The 21,437-nt window shown below is 31.2% G+C and overlaps 2 protein-coding genes across 4 annotated transcripts; one reads left to right on the top strand and one right to left on the bottom strand.

The window, feature by feature from the left end:
* The first annotated feature begins 795 nt into the window (after nt 1-795).
* SCL3 (scarecrow-like 3) lies at nt 796-3,902 on the top strand. 3 transcript variants are annotated; one of them, XM_068626721.2, is made up of 2 exons: nt 796-1,739; nt 2,178-3,902. In XM_068626721.2, exon 2 carries the CDS (start codon nt 2,222-2,224, stop codon nt 3,587-3,589), a length of 1,368 nt encoding a protein of 455 aa, XP_068482822.1. In that variant the 5' UTR covers nt 796-1,739; nt 2,178-2,221; the 3' UTR covers nt 3,590-3,902. The 3 variants fall into 3 exon arrangements, with proteins under 3 accessions (XP_068482822.1, XP_068482829.1, XP_068482816.1); XM_068626728.2 differs by having other exon boundaries at nt 1,143-1,739; nt 2,175-3,902; XM_068626715.2 differs by having other exon boundaries at nt 1,368-3,902.
* Nucleotides 3,903-8,016: 4,114 nt separating this feature from the next.
* Nucleotides 8,017-9,908, bottom strand: LOC150022951 (uncharacterized). The gene is made up of 2 exons (XM_090297623.1): nt 9,563-9,908; nt 8,017-8,225 (listed from the first exon to the last, which is right to left on the bottom strand). Exons 1-2 carry the CDS (start codon nt 9,876-9,878, stop codon nt 8,194-8,196), a joined length of 348 nt encoding a protein of 115 aa, XP_090153749.1. The 5' UTR covers nt 9,879-9,908; the 3' UTR covers nt 8,017-8,193.
* Nucleotides 9,909-21,437: the final 11,529 nt, after the last annotated feature.

The following is a 21,437-nucleotide window of genomic DNA, read 5'->3' as shown; positions in this document are numbered from 1 at the left end:
TTTTTAAAGTAAGTTTGTCATAAACAAGATGTATATTTTGAATAATATCATTTAGAGTGCTTTTAGATCTATCTTTTAGACGGGTACAGACTTGTACACATTAAACCTAAAAATTCACTCCACAATTTTATTCAGTTTTATTTTATTTTTTATTTTAAAAATATTATTATATTATTATAAACAGTGTTAAATATATGTTATTTACAGTTTACAGTGTTAACAAAAAAATTCTCTTCCCTTTTTGAAAATGTTTTTCAAGAATAAAATCTTAAAAGAGTTCAAACTTCAAAATATATAATATCTCATATTTATTAATTGACTAGTAAATAAATAGTAATTAAAATTTCAAAAAGTAAAAATATTAAACAAATAAAAATAAATAGTAATATTTATTTATTTGTTTTCAAACAATTTGTCTTTATCTTTTTTCCCCTCACCCATAGGTTTTCTTTTTTCTCCCTCTTTACTTAAACACTACCTAAATTTTCTTGAAAAACAGCAAATGTGTTTTTACCAATAATTATAATTAAAGAATACTTAACTTGTACACGCAATATTGTTCTTGTTTTTTAACATGAAAAAGCAAGTATCTGAATGTGCAAAATGAATCCTCATCACACATAGCAACAATCAATTTTAGAAAAGGAGTGAAGTGAATGAGGTAGTATAGAAAAAGAAATGAAATTGTAAGGAAGAGAATAATTGAAGAAAGGAAAATGAAAAAAAGTTCTAAAAGGGGGAAAAAAGCATGGAAGATTTGATGAGATAGGAGGAAAGGAAAGGGGGCATGTTAGTATGTGGAATTTGGCAATTTGGGAATTCCAAAAAGAATGAGAGTGGGAGCTAAGAAGGGAGAAGAAGAGATAAAAGTTGAATCTGGTTTTGGAGGTTTGTTGAAGCTCTTTGTCTGTTTGTCGTAATAGGAGAAGATAATCCAATTGTATAGTCATTGCTTTTGAACATAAAACAAAAGTTTGGTTTGGAAGTATCTTAGGAACTCTCACTCTCTCACACACTCATCCCACTCGGAACCAAAACCGAGGGGTAACGTTGTTTGTCTTTGTCAAAGCATGTTTGTTTTCACGTAGCGTTTTGGAATATTATAACTCTTTCGGCCACCCCTGATTCCCTACCCACCTAAGGTTCAAGACAAAACAAACACATTAAAGTGGAAGTTTTTGTCACAAACACAAACATACCTTCTACAGAGAGAAAACGACACTTTTTTACCTCTTGTGTTTTTGTTTTACTTTAGATGTTTTCTTATGTGGTAATTAAGTTAGGATTAGTGTGTGTGAAGTGAAATGTTGTGGAAAAGTAGAAACGCCAGATTAAAATGATGGGGTTTTGAAACTGAAAAAGAAATGGAAAGAGAAAATGTAACTGTGTGTTTAGCCTTTACAGGAAGATAGAGAAATTTCCAAGAGTCAGAAATTCTACACTCCACTGAGGTGTGAAGGACAACAAAACAATAAAGACAAAAGGGACCCTTCACGCATTGTCGACAACGTAGTCATGAACAAGTAGCTGAAACCAGAAGAAGGGTCCAAACATTGAAACTCACTCCCATAGAAAGCAGAACAACCAACCCATTATGGTTCTGGTTTTTTCAGTGTTCCAAGAGGCAAGTTTTGGATTTTTCTGGGGGTTTCGTCTGAATTGTTCTTCAATTTGAAAACCCACCAAGGGATAAGCGTTTCGTTGCCGCAATGCCTTCCTCTGTTGCTGACCTCGTTTTGGTAGGTTCTCTCTTTTTCTTGTAACTGCTTCCATGTTTTTCTCCTTGCTTTTGCTGAATTGGTGGAAAACTCTTGGTCCTTTCAGTTTCTGGGATTATAAAACTGAAAATAAAGCTTGAGGGTTGTTAAACTTGTGATCGAAGTTTGAACCTGGGCTGTGCAGATTCTTGTGCACAAATCCTTTTCTTCTTTGCTTGGCCTACTTTGTTTTGAATTTGTGCTTTCTTCCTTATTCTGTCTTCGTTCGTTCATTAGGTTCTTCGTACTTGGCCCATGTGCTGTAAAACCTGCGATTTTGTATCTGAATGAATCGAAATTTTCAAGAGTTTTTTTTAGTCTGGTAGTTTTTTGTGACTACATTCTCTCTCTTTTCACTGTTTCCAAATTCCTGAGACTGTTGTTATTATTGTTACATGGGATTTATGTGGCAACAAGAAGAAGGGTCGTCTTCTGTAACTTCTTCACCCCTGCAGCTCTTCTCCATGATGTCACTTTCACCTAGCTTAGGTTCTCCCAACAATCTCTTGCTTAGAGAAATGAAATCGGAGGAAAGGGGTTTGTACTTGATCCATTTGCTGCTCACCTGTGCAAACCACGTAGCTGCTGGTAATCTTGAAAATGCAAACACCACACTAGAGCAAATTTCCCTGCTTGCTTCCCCTGATGGGGATACTATGCAGCGAATCGCTGCTTATTTTATGGAATCACTTGCAGATCGGATTCTGAAAACATGGCCTGGGATCCACAGAGCCCTCAACTCAACTAGAGTGACTATGCTATCTGAAGAAATTCTTGTTCAGAAGCTCTTCTTTGAGCTTTTCCCTTTCTTAAAGGTGGCATATGTTCTCACAAATCAGGCCATCATTGAGGCCATGGAGGGGGAGAAAGTGATTCATGTAATTGATCTCAATGCTGCTGAAGCTGCTCAGTGGATTGCTCTCCTCCAAGTTTTGAGTGCACGTCCCGAAGGCCCTCCTCATTTGAGAATCACAGGGATTCATCAGAAAAAGGAGATTCTGGATCAGGTAGCTCACAGACTAACAGAAGAAGCAGAAAAGTTGGATATACCATTCCAATTCAACCCTGTGGTCAGCAAACTAGAAAATCTTGATTTTGACAAACTTCGTGTGAAAACTGGGGAGGCACTAGCAATAAGTTCCATACTCCAATTACATTCCCTTTTGGCCTGGGATGATGAAGCCTTAAAGAGAAAATCTCCTCGTCTGTTAAAAGGCTCAAGCGGAATTCACCTGCAAAGAGTCCTGCCACTGAGCCAAAGCACATTGGGTGATATGCTTGAGAAAGATATGGTCAATGGCTACACCGCAAGTCCTGACTCAACCTCCTCATCACCAGCATCTTTAACTACTTCCAATTCAATGAATATGGAGAGCTTTCTCAGTGCCTTATGGGGCTTATCACCAAAGGTAATGGTTGTGACAGAGCAAGACTGTAACCATAATGGTCCAACTCTGATGGATAGGCTACTTGAAGCACTATATTCTTATGCAGCATTGTTTGATTGTTTGGAATCCACTGTCTCTAGAACATCATTGGAGAGATTAAGGGTGGAGAAGATGATTTTTGGGGAGGAAATAAAGAACATTATTGCTTGTGAGGGGACTGAAAGAAAGGAGAGACATGAAAAGCTTGAGAAGTGGTTCCAGAGATTTGATCAAGCTGGGTTCGGTAATGTGCCTTTGAGCTACTATGGTATGTTGCAAGCAAGGAGATTCATCCAGAGCTATGGTTGTGAAGGATACAGAATGAGGGATGAAAATGGCTGTGTATTAATTTGTTGGCAGGATCGGCCAATGTTTTCAATATCAGCTTGGAGATCAAGGAAGTAAGAGAATCAAAGGGGTGATTGATGATCTTTTTTTCTTTCTTTTCACTGCATGAGAGTGTTTTATCCTTTGGTAATGACTATTATTCAAGATCGGTTTTTAGAGATACTCTTTATTCATTGCCTGGTAAAACCCCATCAAGAGAGAAACTTTGGAAGACAAAGAAAGGGTAGAAGGACAGAAGAATAGAGGATTTAAACATGGTTGTTTATGGTTTCATTTTTTCACTGCTGATCATTTTTTCTATGAACTCCTGCACCCTAACTTGTATCTAGTATATTATATTATATATAAAAAAAAAACATGTTTTTCTTCAGCTACTTGTTTAGAATAAGTTAATATTCAAAATTGTAGGACATGTGTCGGTTCTATTTCAGCTGCAAGTTGGCTTTTAGTGGATTTGGTTAAGTCCTGAAAAAGCACTGCCATATAAGGGTGATGAAGAAATTAGATAGTTCATTCCTAATATGTACCATTTGTTTTGTGCTTTGGTCATGGTGACGACTTCTGAATGTCATGTTTGAAAGATTGGTGAAGTGTTTGTGGTTGCATATTTGGTGTAGTGGTGACAGATAAGGCCATTGGCCTCAATGCTTTTGACTTTATCATTCCACACACACACTCACTCACTCACCCAAAATAAAAAAACATGTCTTCCCATGTCATCTTTTCTTGTGTTTTGCTTTTTTGGTTGGTGTGGTGGCTGTTGGAGAATTGGGGCATGTAATCAATTCACAAACAATATTTAAATAATTGGGGTGTGCTCTGGTTTTTGTTGTTGACTAAACAAGACACTTTTTGAAACATTTGTGTTGTCAGAAGAGAGGTAGTCAATTAATAATAAGGTAGAAAATCTCTTATCACACTTTTTTGAGGAACCAAGAATCCTCTTGCGCTCACACACACACACACTTCATCTTTATCATGTTTGCAACTGTTTTTGACAATACGTTCCAACATTTTCCATGGTTGAGATTCTCTAAGCCTTTCATAAAGCTGTCGGGCATCTCAACCCTGTAAGAGCAACTTTTCTTTTTCAACTGCTGATAATTCCTGCGTGAATTTGGCGTCAGAATTTATTCATCCAGATTAGGCATGTCCTGATTTTTTCATGAGAATTCATATCCAAAACTTAATATAAAATCACACTTTAGATGCATATGTTTCTCACATAATATATATACATAAAGAGTAATAGTAGGTTTATGACATGATGCAGCCTTGGGGGAACTTTTTTGAGGAAACCAAATGAAGCCATGAAATTCTAAAATTAGACATGTATTGGTGTGGTTAGAATTAGAGACATGCCATTTAAGCTTTTCTAACATATTTATTATTTTCCCAATTTTGCTATTAAAAAAAAAAAAACAAAGGTGGTTATGGGCTCTTAAGGGGTGAAAGTAGTAAGGCAAATTCTCCTTGTACCTCCGAACTTTTTCTCTGTTGGAGATCTCATATCGACTAAAGATTAGGATAGGTGCAAACATCATCTTATAAGTCGGTTTTGTGAGATTTAGTTAGCTTAAAGTTCACTTCTTAACATGGTATCAGAGTCATTTAAAGTCTATCCTAACGAGAGTTTGTTGGGTCTATTTGTCATATGAGGTTGAGTTAGACTTAAAATTCATTTATTAACTCTGTATCTTTATATTTTTCTTTTAATTTTAGCAATACATTTCTGAGTATATGAAAAGTGTGTTATTCTTCATTTATAAGTGGTGGTGGTTGTTCGTAATAATGGATGGTGAATGATTGAGATATATTTTATGATATTTTTATTGATAATGAGTGTGTTTTCGTTATTTTTTTTTATTTAAAAAAAAATCATAGTTTAAAAAATTAAAATCCAGTTTTCAAAATTAACATGAAAAATAAGAAAAAAAAAATATGAAGGTGAAGGAACTCGGAGAATTTGCAAAGTGATAATGTATGAGAAGAAGAAGGGCCCACGATGAAATTTCCTTTCATTTCAAGTCTTTGGGTCAAAAGAGTATCATTCATTGGCTTAACTTATCAATAAACTGTTTTTTAGTAAGTGAATTTGATGTTTTTATTTAATACCTGGTGAAAAAAATTATATGATTTATTATTAGGTTTCACGTAAATTTCACTGATAATAAAGTAAATTGAAAACATGCCATTAATATAATTTTTCAATACGATGTTACGATAAAAGAAAATGAATTTATATGATTATTATTGTACAATAAAGAGAAAACTAAAAAGAAAAAAAAATGTGGTAAGATAGTTGATTTGACACTGTGATATAGAGAGACGCGAAACATATTCTGTGGAAAAAAAAGTTGAATAAATTCTTTTTACATGTTTTACAAAACTAGCTTATTCAATAAGTTAGTTTCTAGTTAATAGTTATTAAACTCTCAATTAATAAATTATGAGTCCATAAACTAGTTTATTGAATTACATTTTTTACTGAGTATTTTTCACATAGCATAATGTAATAAATCATTGTTACTTTAATTTGCGATGTTAAATATTTTTAAATTTGACCAGTATAAAAAATTAAAAATTAATTCAATAAATACTAAAAAAAATATAAGAACTAAAATAAATATTCAGTATCATTTTAACTATATTTTTATATTAATTTAAACTAATAAAAATAAGAGATAACAAGAAATTAATTATGATAAAAAAAATGTAATGCTGAAATAAAGTTAAATAAATTAAGAACTAAAAGTTAAAAACAAAGTAAAATAATTTTTTATTTTATAAGTTAAAAATTCCTAAAATAAATTATTTTAAAATATATTACTAAATATTTTTAAACTTTTATAAATTAATTTAACAAAAAAATCAAAAATTTGTCCCGTGCATTTTAAGTGCCTGGCAAGGTTTTGAATTCCAAAAAAAGGAGAGTTAGTTTTGAAGGAATGACAGTGACACCAATAATAGCATAGGTTGTAAAATACATGTATGTGTTTAATATTGCACCTACCCTCTTTCTTTTTTTTGCATTTTGGGTCCAAATTTCCCTCAAAATCTCAGTTATTTGAGTAGTATTGTAAGTGACAAAAATGAAGATTGGGCCAAAGGTTTGGTGCCTCAGTTTTGTTTGGTTATCCTCAGGAATGTCTATTTATTATCAATGTACTTTCTCCATATGAGAATTGGTAGAAAATTACACATACCTACTTCAAATTTGGAGAAAGTAGATAACACAATAAATGTCCATAGGTAAGGAAGAGGGAGGACAAACAAAAATGATGTCATGATGTAGGTAGGTTATGGTTCAGAATTTAGTAAACCCTAAACTTTGATATCATCATCAATAGTTCTAATTTAATTTTTGGTTATGATATTTCCAAACCTCTTACTCCACTCTACATCAACAATAAATATTAATATTTATAATAAAAAAATTAAAAAAAAGAAAAGAAAACACCTTCTTAATAAAAATACAAACTAAATGTAAAATATTTTAAAATTATAAATTTTTATAAATAATTAAAATATTAATATTTATTGGGGTGTAAGTAGAGTGTGGGTGTCAAATAAACATTTTTGTTTAATTTTATTATATATATGAAGTGAACTTTAAGTTTAATTCAATATCATAAAATTGACTTATAAGATGAGGAATAAGATAAAATTTGCATCCATATATATGAAGTGTCATAACCTCTAGTCGATGTGGGATCTCCAACACACCTTTCATCCCAAAGCTACTAACTGGTGCATTTTTTTTATCAATAAAGAATAAATAAAATAAGACACTTCAGAGATGTTCCAACTTTTATACAAAAAAAAACTTATAACAAGTTTCCTAACACTCGTGCGTAAGACTATATATTATGGATAGTCTGATCATGACCCGATAACGAGTGATCTGATAAGTCAAACAAACTCTCATTAAGATAAATTCAAAATAACTTTGATACCATATTAAGAATTGAACTTTAAATCTAACGCAATCTTATAAAACTAACTTATAAAATATATATATATATATATATATATATATATATATAAAACTATGAAATATCTAAATTTTTAATCGATGTTAAATTTCCAACAATATCGATTTATAGGATGCGATTTACATTCATTTATAATATATTATTAAATGTTTTTGTATCTAGTAGTTAAGATTTTCAACCTCAAAAATATTAATGATGATTTCATTTTTTTCTATATGATAATTATTTTACCGATGAGGAAAGTGGTGTTGGTACAAAACCATTAGGTTTTTTTCAAAAATAAAGTTTATTAGAAATTATAAACAGAAACTAACTAAATTATTTGATGGGATTAGAAATTTAGAGACATTTTGTATGATTTCTATCTCTTAGATAATTAGTTATCCATGTCTTCCACACAAAAAATGGGACATGTATAATTCAATATTGCCATGTTTTAACATGTAATTAACTTCAAGCTTGAAATGGAAATTGTCATTAACTTTGATGTTATACAAATATATATATATATATATATATATATATATATATATAATTCATAATCCATTTATTACAATCACTCCTTCCATCTCTGAGTTACTACAATATGATGATATGAAAAAGTTATTTTCTTATTTATGGAGAAGGAGAAGGAGTTTGTAGCTACTACAACATGTGTGAAAATGTTCACTTCATAGCCTTCGGAGGGATTTTAATAGCTGAAACCACAACATTATATTATCAGTTTTCTTCTTCTTTTCAATTTTTTTTTTCATTGACTCTATAAAAGAAAAATAAGGAAAGAGATAATAGAAAGTGGTACGAAAAATAACAAGAGAGAATGATATAACACAACGATTACTTTATATTGTCAATGAAAAAATAATCAGAAGTCAAAGACTAAAAAATATAGTTTCACATCCATATAAAACAAAATGCTTCTATTTACCATCTATTCTAACAATATAGTAATATACATTAAAATATAAAAAGATATAATTAAAATAATAATAATATATTGAGTAGTAAAATAAGAGTAAGTTTTTAAATAGTCTAAATATAATAATATTGATTAAAATGTAAAAAAATATAATTAAAATAATAATATATTGAGTTGTGTACAATTAGTTACATGATAATATATCCCTAAATCTTTAAAGATGTCTTTAAAAATAAAATTGTGATAGAATTTCAAATTTAGATATGCGTAAACTCTCAAATCACTATAAGAAAATCATGAAATAAAAACTAATTTTAGAGACAGTTATAGTGACTAAATTAGAGATCATTTTAGGAACTAAATAAACTTTTGGTTTCTAAATTAGTTTTTATTATTGTTAAGTGGTTTCTAAATTGGTATCTAATTAACAACCAAGCTTTTGTTACCAAAATTAGAAACTAAATAAATGGTAGCTAATTAGATACTAATTAAGAAACTATTTATCTAGAAACTAATTTAGAAACTGTTTTTTTAGTTTATAAAATGGTCTATAATTTAGTTACTATTGCAACTAATTATTTTGGTTTCTAAAAATTAGTTTTTATTTTATGATTTTCTTGTAGTGAATACTATTAATTACGATAAAGTCAGTAAATAATAACAAAATTTAAAAACTAACAATTATTAGTTACTATATTGAATAAAAAAAATATTTGCATCTAATTTTTTTATAAAATAGTTTCTAAATTTGTATCTAAATTAGTTATCAAAATTTTAATTATTAATATTTTAGTTTTTAAACTAATATCAGAAAGACTAATTTAGAATATAAAACAGTAAGTAATTAAAATTTTGCTAGTTAATAATTATAATTAGATATCAATTTAGAAACTATTTATAATTTTTTTATTAATAATATATACTACTTAAAATACTAATAATTTTGTTAGTAATTTATAAAATGGTGTATAATTTAGTCAAATAATAACTAATTATTTTAATATTTAAAATTATTTTTGTAATAATTTTCTTGTAATGTTAAATATAAATTTTCTTAAAATCGAAACAATATATAAAAGAAAATTGAGTTTGAGTTTGAGTGAAGATGTGAGTTACCTCCACACTGCATTCCTGGGGGAAGATTCAAACCACAAGAACGTGCAACAAAAACAACTTTTGGAATGCTCACAAGGCTTGCAACTTCTTTGGTAATGAGTTTGCAAGCACATGCCACATTAAATTCTCTCAGCACTGCACAACACGCTGCTGAAGGTTTTATCTTTGGCCCTGTTTTTTGCCCATACTCTGAGCACTGCGATATCAGATCTGGAACACTTCCTCCACATTGTGCTGAAACCTCTTTCGTGTTACACATTAAACATCCTGCAACCACCAACGTTGCCAACCCCAAATAAGTGCTTCCACTTCCCATGTTTTTTCTTAGATTTCTCAAACGAATCCCACACTTCTGTCGCAACAGTGCTCGGAAAAATGACTCCAATGCAGTGCAATGAGTTGGTGAACATTTATATAGATGTGGGAATGCCCAGATATACAATTTCGATTCTTTCGTTTTTCTCAATAAGGTCTTTTTCAAATTCACAACAATGTCGTGAGGAACTACGCCAATACCATAGAATTTAACGTGTCCTCAAATTACCTAAAAATATTCAAAGAAAATCATCAAATAAAAAATATACACACAAAAAATATACACACAAAAAAACTTATCAAATTGTAATTAATTTTAGAGATAAAATAATTAGTTACTATTAAATTAAATTATAAACCATTTTAAAGATTAAAAAATCATTAAATTGTAACTAATTTTAGAGACCAAAATAATTAGTTATTATTATATTAAATTATAAACCATTTTAAAGATTAAAAAATCATTAAATTGTAACTAATTTTAGAGATCAAAATAATTAGTTACTATTGGACTAAATTAGAGACAATTTTATAGACTAACAAATCATCAAATTACAACTAATTTTAGATGCCAAAATAATTAGTTACTATTAGATTAAATTAGATACCATTTTAGAAAAAAATAAATATTGATATATAAAGTAGTTTTTATTATTAATAAAAATTTATAAAGTGATTTTTAAATTGCTATCTAACCATTAGCTACCAAAGTTTTAGCTACTAATATTTTAGATTCTAAATTATATGACTAATTGAGACCAATTTAAAATTTAAAATATTAGTAATTAAAACTTTGATAGTTAATTTAAATATTAATTTAAAAATAATTTATAATTTTTTTATTAATAATAAAAATCATCTTAGATATAAATAATTTTTTAATTTTTAGTATCTTATTTAGTTAATACAGTAATTAATTATTTTTTATTTTTAAATTTATAATTTATAATTTTTTGTAATGATAATTGTTATTTAACTTCACATTTGCAACATGGAGAACTCAAATCAAATAAACAGCAGACAGGTTTTTTATTTGCTGTAAAGTAAATAGAGAGAAAAACATTTGTTTGAAGTGAATGGCAAATCATGCTGCCGTTTATGCTTTTGGCGGCTGAAAGGAAATAAAAGGATAGAAACAAAAAATTGCTGTACCATTTTACTTCACTGAATCTTAATTTTTCTTGTTCAAATCATTTTCAAGGGAATTTTTTACCTTCATATCAGACTTGAATATGTTTTATGGACCAAAAATCAAAGGTTACAAAATGTACAGAACTAAAAACGTAATCTAGTTTTACAAATATAAAATTCTACTGAAAAAAAAACACAATAAAAGAAAATGTTGTTTGATCTATCTTGCAGGCCCAATATTTTAGGTGTTTCTTCCTACACCTTATCAAAATTCTTCCTACACCTCATCAATTTTCCAAAAAAAAGTATTTTACGCTTTTTTTTTAAATAATTTCCAAATTATATTTTCTAGAACCTTCTGGAACACCTTTCCTGAGATTCATGAAATGTATTTAGGGTGATACTTAGCTATATAACGGACTTATAATGAAGAAGATCGTTTTCGAATAATATTTCTTAGTATTATATTATTTTGGCACAGGAATTCTAAATTAATTAGTCTTAATGACTCAATTAAAGTAAAATCATGACTATAATTGAACTTTATCAATATATACACTATAGGAGGAACAAGAGAAAATCATCTTTTACACACCAGTTGAGGGTGCATTCACTCTTGACTATCTTAAGTGATATGGGTTTAAGGTCGCCTACAAATTTGTTCTTTTGTTTAGGACAATTTCTACAAATAATTTTTGAAATAAACTTAGCAAATTAGATTGAGCATTTAAGTCATTTTAACTATTTGATGGGTGTAGGAAGAATTTTGATGGTGTGCAAGAAGAAACACTCATGCTTTGATTTTCTCATACATTGGGTTTTGCCCAAAGCTATATCCAAAATGCCTTAACTTAAAAAAACTATAGTTGATCTTTTTACTTATACACCCCCTTTCATGTTCTCTATTTTTTTCAATATTTTAAGTTATATTGTACTGAATGTATAAGCAATACTTGAGTTGACCGGATCAAGATCATAGACATTTTTGGTTATAAGGGTATTCAAATAAAAAAAGAGAGTCCAAATAGAAAATACCCAATAATGAATTCTTACTCATTCCATTTGATTTAACAAATTTAACAAACGCACCCGCCACATTTCCACTTTATGTAAGTCGTGTGCTTCACAAAATATCCTGATAATTTTTCAAATAAAACTGCAAAGTTCTAACAACAAAAAAAAACTAAGTTGTCAAATAAGAAAAAATTATGTGATTTATAACAGAGATCATAATTAATTTTACAAGCTTCACAAAAATATTTTGAAATTTTTTCAAATAAAGCTGTTAAATTCTAATAAGGAATAAAAACTACATTATCACATAAAAAAAATTGTGCCATTTATAACAAAGATCATTATCACATAATCAAATCAAAACTACAAATTTTCATGAAGAATACATAGATGCGTCTAAAACTTGTAAAACTAGGATAAAAAATGTTTACAAATCATTTTTCAACAAATCAGACATGCGTGCATGTTAGAAACTATCTTCTCCAATACGATACTATGATTTTATATTTGATTGTTTACGTTTAGATATAGGTGGTAGGTTTAGAATTTCACCATGCCAAATCCAAGTTGTATAACTAAACCCTAAACCCTAAACAATAAAACTTAAACCCTACCCCTAAACCATAAATCATAAACTATAAATCATAAACCCTAAATTTTTTTTGAAAAAAAAATATTATTAAACAAAAGAAAAAAGAAAAGAAAAAAAAAATACAAAAATACGGGGGGACTAGACCAAAACCCATATGTTAACAAAAACGATACATAGGTAGACTATACCTATTCATAAAGAATTCTAAGAACAGACAAGGTGGAAGCCTATTATACCAAAGAAAAGGTTCTCTATGAAAAAATCCTAAATTAGCCAACTTATCAGCACACGCATTTCCTTCATGAAAAATATGAGTAACTGTAAACCTAATTTTCCCACAGTAATTAAGACAAGCATTCCATCGATTACGAAGCATCCAAGGAACATTTGTCCTAGCAGTAAACGCAGCACAAACCAAAGCAGAATCACATTCCAGCCAGACATTAGTAAGCCCCATCTTTTGAGCTTCCTCCATAGCATGTATAACCCCATAAAACTCAGCAACCAGAGCAGTCTGAACTTCAAGAAACGCAGAAAAAGCTCCAATAAATTCCCCCATACTCCCACGAAAAATACCTCCGCAAGTAGCAAGACCAGGATATCCCCTAGCAGCCCCATCAGTGTTAATTTTTACCCAGCCTGGTGAAGGAAACTCCCATCTAACAGGAAGAGGACGTAGAACTTTACCAATACGAGTGTTAATACAAAAAACTTTAGCACATTGAAATCAAACATATCATTCTTCATTGAAGCTTTAAACGAATTACCCACTAGACAAGTTAAGTCTTTAATAACCAAAATAGCCCTAGAAACCTCAATCTTATCCTGAAAACGAGCATAATTCCTCATACGCCATATCATCCAAATAGAAAAAGTTATCACAGCTAGCTTAATTAATTTAACCAACGGACTACCATCACTCTTAATAAAAGAAAGAAGATCATCCTTATTAGAGAAATGATAAGTAGGAAAAATGTGTTGAACCCAACTCCAAATACGCAAAGCATTAGCACATTCAAAAAATAAATGTTGAATAGATTTCTCGTGCTTTTCACAAAGCGCACACATAGAACAAATATGCAAACCTTTATTTTGAATATGCTGATATGTAGGAAGCCGCCCATGAAAAACTTTCCAAAGGACAAGAGTTTTGGAAGGCGGAATATATGAAGACCAAATAAATTTACCCCAACCACAAGAAACCCCTGGATCCAAGAAAAAAGTCCTAGCTGATTTAAGAGTGAGACGACCAGACTTATCTAGAATCCAATTAGGAATATCCTGTACCGCCCTAACCATGATATGACTAAAAAGATGAGGCATCTACTGTAAAGACAATGGAATACTCCAATCACTACCTGTCCAAAACTGAGAGACTGTATCCGGAATACTAGCACCATCAGATAATCCTGCAATATTTGCTAAAGAAGAAGTAGCACACCATTTATCATTCCAAAAATTAATAAGAGAACCTGTACCAACAGTCCAAGAAGTATAATCAAGTATAGTAGAATAAAACTGCTTAATTCCAGGCCAAAGAGATGACGATCTATAAACCATTCGAAACTCATATTTTGATTTAAGGACCCTAGCTTTCAAGAGCAGAGACCAAGGCTTGTTGCTATAAGCAAAGTTCCAAGCAAGCTTAAGAAGATAAGCATTATTTTCATGGTGAAGGTTAATAATTTTCAAACCTCCATTCTCAAGGGGAGAACAAATCGTATCCCATTTAACAGTAGCTATACCTTTTTTCAGAATATCACCAGTCCAGATAAAATTTCGACACCACTGTTCAACTTGCTTAAGAAGAGAAACAAGCCATTTATACAAATTAAAACTATAAGCTAGAAGACCCGTAATCACCGTATTGACCAACTGAACTCGACCCATCATGCTAAGAGATTTACCTTTCCAAGAAGCTAGCTTCAATTTGACTTTATCAGCCAAAGGTTGAAGAAAACGACCCCTTGGAGCACCAACAAAGATAGACACTCCTAAATAAGTGAAAGGCAAACAACCATGACTACAAGAAAGAATACGCTGAATTTTGGTGACAAATCTTGTAGAATTATCCATGGTGAAAAAACTACTCTTAGAATTATTAACATATTGACCAGAGAAATCACCATATGTTTTAAGAAAATTTCTCAAATTTCTAAGAGACTTAGTATCCGCCCTACAGAAAATAAAAATGTCATCCGCATATAAAATATGAGAGGGAGTGAGAAAACCTTGTGGACTAGCCATATGTAGAATCTTCTTATCATTCACAAGCTTTGAGAGACCTCTACTAAGAACTTCCTCTGCAAGACAAGGATCACCTTGTCTAACACCTCTACTACAAGGAAAAAAACCCACCAAACTACCATTTATTCTGATAGAAAGCATAGCTGAACGGAGAATAGTATTAATCCAACCGACAAACGAGGGGTGAAAACCAAAGCGTGACAAAACTGATAGTAAAAATTTCCAACTTAGAGTGTCAAAAGCTTTGTGAATATCAACTTTGTAAGCCACATTGCCTCCGTGAACCTTTTTAGAAAGCAAGTTAATAGCTTCAGAAGCAATACTAATACAATCTTGAATCTGTCTGCCCTGCACAAACCCATACTGATTAGGAGAAATAATTCTGGCAGCCACAATAGCAAGTCGATCTGCCAAAATCTTGGAAATAATCTTAAATTTAAAATTAGCAACAGCAATCGGCCTGTAATCTTTAATAGATTCAGCACCCTGAATCTTAGGAATAAGAGATACCACATATTCTCCTTAGAGGAAACCAGCTCAGGAATATAAGTACCAATAAAATCTTCCATATTGTTTGCATCCTGATCATGAGAAATAGACTCGGCATAAAGAGTTTTATAAAAGTCCAAAATATGTTCCTCAATGAGTGTAGGATCCTCAGTAACAACATTATCAATTCGTAGACGATGAATCCCACTAAAATTATTCCTCCTCTTGACCACAACATGGAAAAAAGCAGTATTTCTATCCCCATCTTTAAACCAAAGCATTTTAGCCCTTTCTTTCCAAAACAAATATTGACAGTGAAGAGCCTGATCAAGCTCCTCTTTAGCGATCCTTTCTTGACAGAGAAGTCCATCAATATCAGACATACTAGCAGTCTCTAAATTTTGTTGAATACCAAGCAGAAGACCCTGTTTAAGAAGAACTGCATTGTGAACATTACCAAAAGAATTTTTATTCCAGTCACGTAGCTCAACTTTCAACCTTTTTAACTTATGATGTAAAATAAACATAGGACAACCAACAACCTTATTAGCCCAAGAATCATGAATAAACTTCATACATGAAGCGTCTTGAAGCCACATAGAAAAGAAACGAAAATTGCTAACCTTCTTCAAAGAATTACTAGCAAGACTAGTAAGAATAGGGGAATGATCAGAACAATTTTTAACAAGAACCTGATAAGTACAAGAATCCCATTCATCCAAACACACTTCGTTACATAACGCCCTATCCAATTTTCTATGAATTCTATGGAGCCCTCTCATTCCATTACACCAAGTATAGCAAGTACCGGTAAAAGGCATACAAGAAAGATCATTAGTATTAATCCAATCAAGGAATTCATTGCAAGAAACTTGATTAGGAGCCACCCCTCCTTTACAGTCATCGGCTGAGAGCACAGCATTAAAATCACCCATAATACACCAAGACCCTATGAAGGAACTAAGATCCCTCCACAAAACCCGTCTAGCCACGTATGTGGTAGCACCATAAACACCTGCAAAACTAAAACATTTATCATGCAAATGACAAGTTACAGAAATAAATTGTTCATTTACCAAGAAATTTCGAACCAAATTAGGAACCGACAAACACCAAAGCTTAGCAGCTTTATTAACAATAGGAGACGTAGCCACCAAATGCATATTAACAGATTTGAAAATGACTTCAAAAACATCAGTGTACGACACCATAGGTTCAGCAAGAAAAACCAGAAGAGGTTTGTGTAGTTTGAGTAAACTAATCAACATCTCCACAGTTTTGTGGTTTCCCAATCCTCTAACATTCCAGAAAAATGAAGAGACTTTCATTGCGACGGTGTGGAGAGAACTGCCTTAGCAGTTTTTTTGGACTTACCACTCTTCTTAGGTGGTCTCCCTGGGTTTCTTTTAGTGCAAACTATTTCCTCCCCAGTATCACTGTCATCCTCCTCCATCTCGTTGGGATCAGCCCAAAATTTTGAAAGAACATTTGTATTTTCCAAACCATCAAGAGAGGAAAAGTGATTTTGTAGGACCAACGATAGTGCTTTAACATCCGCAGAAGATTTAGCCTTATGAAGTTCAACAATGGCACTAGACGTACCAATATAAGGATCACCTCCCACATCAGTAGTGTCTAAACCATCAAGAGAGGAGAAGTGATTTTTTAGCACCAACGACGGGGATGGTACAGTCACAATAGCAGAGACCTCCGCATGATGACCATCAATTGGAGTATTGGATAGGGTTGTAGTATGAACAGGCGATTTAACCCGCTGAGGAGAGATGGGACGTAATTGAGGTGATACCACCACAGGAGTCAAGACCTCCACATGATCGGAGCCCTTGGCTTGCATAAGGGCAGGTGAATTCCTTAGCGTCCTCGTTTCTGGGAAATTCGAAGTGTGAGTGGGCAATCCCTGCCTGGATTCATGATCCGAGGCATCTTCAAGAGAAGGCATATCAGCAAAATCGTCCTCCACTCCACCTGGTTTATCAAGAGCAGTATAATCCAAGAGTGACCTTGCTTTAGCTCCGGCAGAAGCATTAATGTTCAATTTATCAGTGTAACCTTCCACGTGCTTCGGCTGCGGATCTTTTTTACGATACTTTTTACGTTGTTTTGGGACCTCAGTCCTCCCCTGATCTCGTTCAATTATCTTATGAGAAGATTTATGTTGAGACCCAGGAGCACGACCCTGATCATGAATCACTCGGCACTGAGCAAGCTCATGGCCTATCACCTTACAGTGAGAACAAAACGGAGGGAGCCATTCATATTCCACACCAGCTACAAAGGTAAAGTCTGAGCGTTCAACCCAGAGATGATCAGGAAGAGGGGACAACATATCAATATCCACCAGTACTCTAGCAAACATACCCCTTTTCTTTCTCATAGTATTCTCATCCAAAACCAAAGGAGTACCAAGACATTTTATGATTGAAAAAATCACATGTGGCCTCCAATACTCCAAAGGCAAACTATAGATTCTAACCCAGGCTTGAGTTTTTGTACTCTTCATGGTAGTTGGAACAAAATCTTTTGTCCAGGCAAAAAGTCTCAAGAAACCCGGAGATAACTTCAAGGAACCCATCCCGAGAACCCACCGCATGTCTTCTAAAGAAGCGAACTCAAACTCATAAAAACCCTTCCCAAGAGGAATTGCTTTCCACGATCCAAGAGCCTTCCACACCGGCTGCAACTTTTTAGTTAAGTCTAGGTGTGTGAGAGGTTTATCTCCTTTAGAAAGAATAACCCGACCATGTAAATGAGTCTTGCAATCCTCAAGGCCAGCCAAGTATTCTGTTTCATCGATCCGGACCACAATCATGTCTCCCTTAATATAAGGAGTGGGTAACTCGGACAAAGGAATATCACATGTAGTTCCTAAAGCTTGAGCAAAAGTTTTCTTTTGTCCAGACTTAGCATATACAGTCTGCGCAGGAGATACTTCCCTATCCTTCAAACACTTCCATGGGATGATGAAACCATTAGAACCCTCTGCCATTTCAAAAGCTCACCGCACCACCGCCACACACCACCGCCACGCACAACCGCCCCGCACCACTGCGCACAGACCCAGTCGCGCGCCGCCCTCACAGCCCCTGGTCGTCGTCGTCCGCTGCACCTGGTGAAGAGGTTCGCACAAAACGCGATCAGAACCGCCGTGCTGGTGGAGAACGTGAACGCACGCCCGCCGCCCCTGATCGCCGCTCCTCACTGGTCCGATGGAACGCTGTCGCGCCTCCGCAAACCCTAAACGCGCCTCCGTTTCTTTTTTTATCTCAGTTTTCGTATATGATACTCACTGCTTTCCGTATATACCAACCAAAATCAACTTTATTCTCAATCATAAATCCTAAATCATAAATTCTAAACTTCGATTTATAACTACTTAATAAAATTAATTAAACACAATTCTAACAATATTTTAAAATTTAATAACGACTTAACCAACTTAAACACTTTATATAATAAAAGAAATAAAAATATACATGTGAAGTGCATATATAGAGCATGGGAAGTGACTAAGGTTAATTATCTATGGTTAATAAAATATAAATTAAATTACTTGAATAAAATATTAATAGTAATAATTGTAGGATTAAAGTACTAATGATAGATGTTTCATACTCAATTATATACTTCCTTTTATATTTACTTCCAAAAGAATACTTATTGACACACAAACATAACCTACCTATCTATCACTATTATATATAAATATGTAAATATATAACTGCCACTATATTTATACTTGAAAGTTGCAACAGTGAATTAAATTTATATTTTTAATTACATATAATCCAAATAAAAATTAAAATATTATTAACAAAGTTTCATTAAAAACAAAACATAACAAAAGATAACAAACATATATTTTCTTCATTGATAACAAATAATTCTTATTCTTGAGGTACCGAAAATAAAAGCTTTTATTTAAAAAATAAATAAAAATTTAGTATACCTGAACTTAACTTCAATAATCTCTTTTTTTCCATGCTTTCTCCAATAGATAATAATGTCATTTATTCATGATAATGTGAGAGAGAAGCACATTTCAGATATTTTTTTATACAGATTATTACATTGATTTTTATTTGTGACCGATGTAATATGAGGATAATTTTTTTTCAAAGTTTTTAAAAACATTGTTTTAAATTTTGTTTATAACTTATTATATTGGTTTTTTCAAGTAATCAATGTAATATGGGATTGCTTTTTTAAAATTTGTATATTTTAAACCTTGTATGGATTATTATGTATAACTGGTATAATTTATTGTACAATTTTATTACAAACTTTATTTTGAAAAGAATCCAATAACATTGGTTAACTCAACCTCCTCAATCAATGTAATCATTGCATTAATTGTCTCATGTCATTATTATTTCATATGATTATAATTATGTAAGAATTGAAATTTCTATTTCATATACTTCATGGATTAGGTTAAAGTTCTTTCTTCAGTAACATTGGACCAATTATGATTTGTAGATTTAAAAAAAAATACAAATGCTTTGTACATCTGAAACTGTACAAGTTATAGACATTTTTTTCATGTTTTAAATTTGGATATGTTATAATAATCATTAATATTTGTTGGTATTATATTTAAGATAATGATGTTAAAATTTAGCTGACCTACAAAAATTTATGCAAAATACAACACTTTAACAAATTGTGCAGAAATCATCAGCATTTGACATGGGTAATTTTAATGTGTGACTCTTCAATGCTGACAATTTTTACTACAGTGCATATTATATATGGTGAAAAACTAAATTTATATAATAATAATAAAAAAAACGGTTATTATTGTTTCATTTATTTCTTCTTGTCTCTTATGACAAATAGAAGACCATTATTGAAAACAAAAACTAAAAGAGAGAAAAAAAAAACCTTCCAATTTAAAAGTTATCAAAAGGGTTATTCTATGACACTAAAATATGTGTTACCTATTTTGGACATGTAATTATATCTGAGATATATAAAAATAAATATATAAAAATGTATCATAATATATTAACATAAATTTCAATTCAAGATACTTGTATATTCAAATACGTGCATATAATTAATATATATATATATATATATATATATTATTAAGTGATTTAGGGTTTAAACTCTAAATATTTTAAAAAATCTTAAGTTTCTTAAAATAATATTGTTAAAGTCAATTATTACATATGAGTTATCGTTTATAGGGAGTTTATCATGATTTTATCTTTAAAAAAACATTTTGAAAGATTAAGAGAAAAAATATATTTAAATTGTCCATGAACTTAACTCTTAAAGAATGTGGGATTATTGGACACATTAGTAGAAACTCTGAGTCGATATTTCAGATAAACAATAATTATTATTTGAAACAAATTGAGAATAAGAAAACAAAATTTTGTATTTGAAATTCACTAAAATATCACTTAGAAATCAAGGTCGAGAAGATTTTTCATTGAGACACTTTTAAGTCGAAACTAGCACTATATTTTTATTAAAAAATAAATAAATATTATATATACATGTTATAATAATAAATTTTAAAAATTATTTATAAATAAATTGTATGCTCACACCTAATGTGTTCAAAACCTCTTAGAAATGTTAAAACCTAAGTTTTCCACATCTTGATTCAATCACTTTAGAAATTTGTAAAATAATAACTGAAAAGGTTACAAGACTATAGATTCAAAGAATTTAACTGATATACTTAATACTATTTTCGCACTTTTATATCTTGGGTTTCAGCATAATTACCTTAATCAAGTGTCACAACAAATTTTATGATTTTTCAAAAAATGTATAAATGTGTTCCATGGTTTAAGACTTTGAATTTTATTTATCAATATACAGATAAGACCAAAGGAATTAAATTCAAGTAATTCAAAGATGTTAAGAACAGATAGCATTTTTATTTTTTTTATGTAATAAGAAATAATTGTTGTTAATATGTCAATTAAAACGAAATATTTTATAAAATGATAAAAATTGAAGTAATTCAAAGATGTTAAAAAAGAGTCAAAAGAAAAGAGTTGCAGATGTAATAACAAAAAGGAGAAAAGCAACCAACTAGGAACTGCCCTT

This window comes from Phaseolus vulgaris, chromosome 11 (genome assembly GCF_051622355.1).
Source record: "Phaseolus vulgaris cultivar YP4 chromosome 11, ASM5162235v1, whole genome shotgun sequence".
NCBI lineage: Eukaryota > Viridiplantae > Streptophyta > Magnoliopsida > Fabales > Fabaceae > Phaseolus > Phaseolus vulgaris.
Note: the sequence above shows the minus strand (reverse complement) of the source record. Positions and strands in the feature narration are given on the sequence as shown.

Coding starts and splice junctions, on each gene's coding strand:
- SCL3 (XM_068626715.2), top strand. CDS start 2,153: ATGGGATTTATGTGGCAACAAGAAGAAGGGTCGTCTTCTGTAACTTCT.
- LOC150022951 (XM_090297623.1), bottom strand. CDS start 9,878: ATGGGAAGTGGAAGCACTTATTTGGGGTTGGCAACGTTGGTGGTTGCA. Junction 8,226..9,562: donor CCCAGGAATGCAGTGTGGAG/GTAACTCACATC, acceptor TTGTGGTTTCAG/CTATTAAAATCCCTCCGAAG.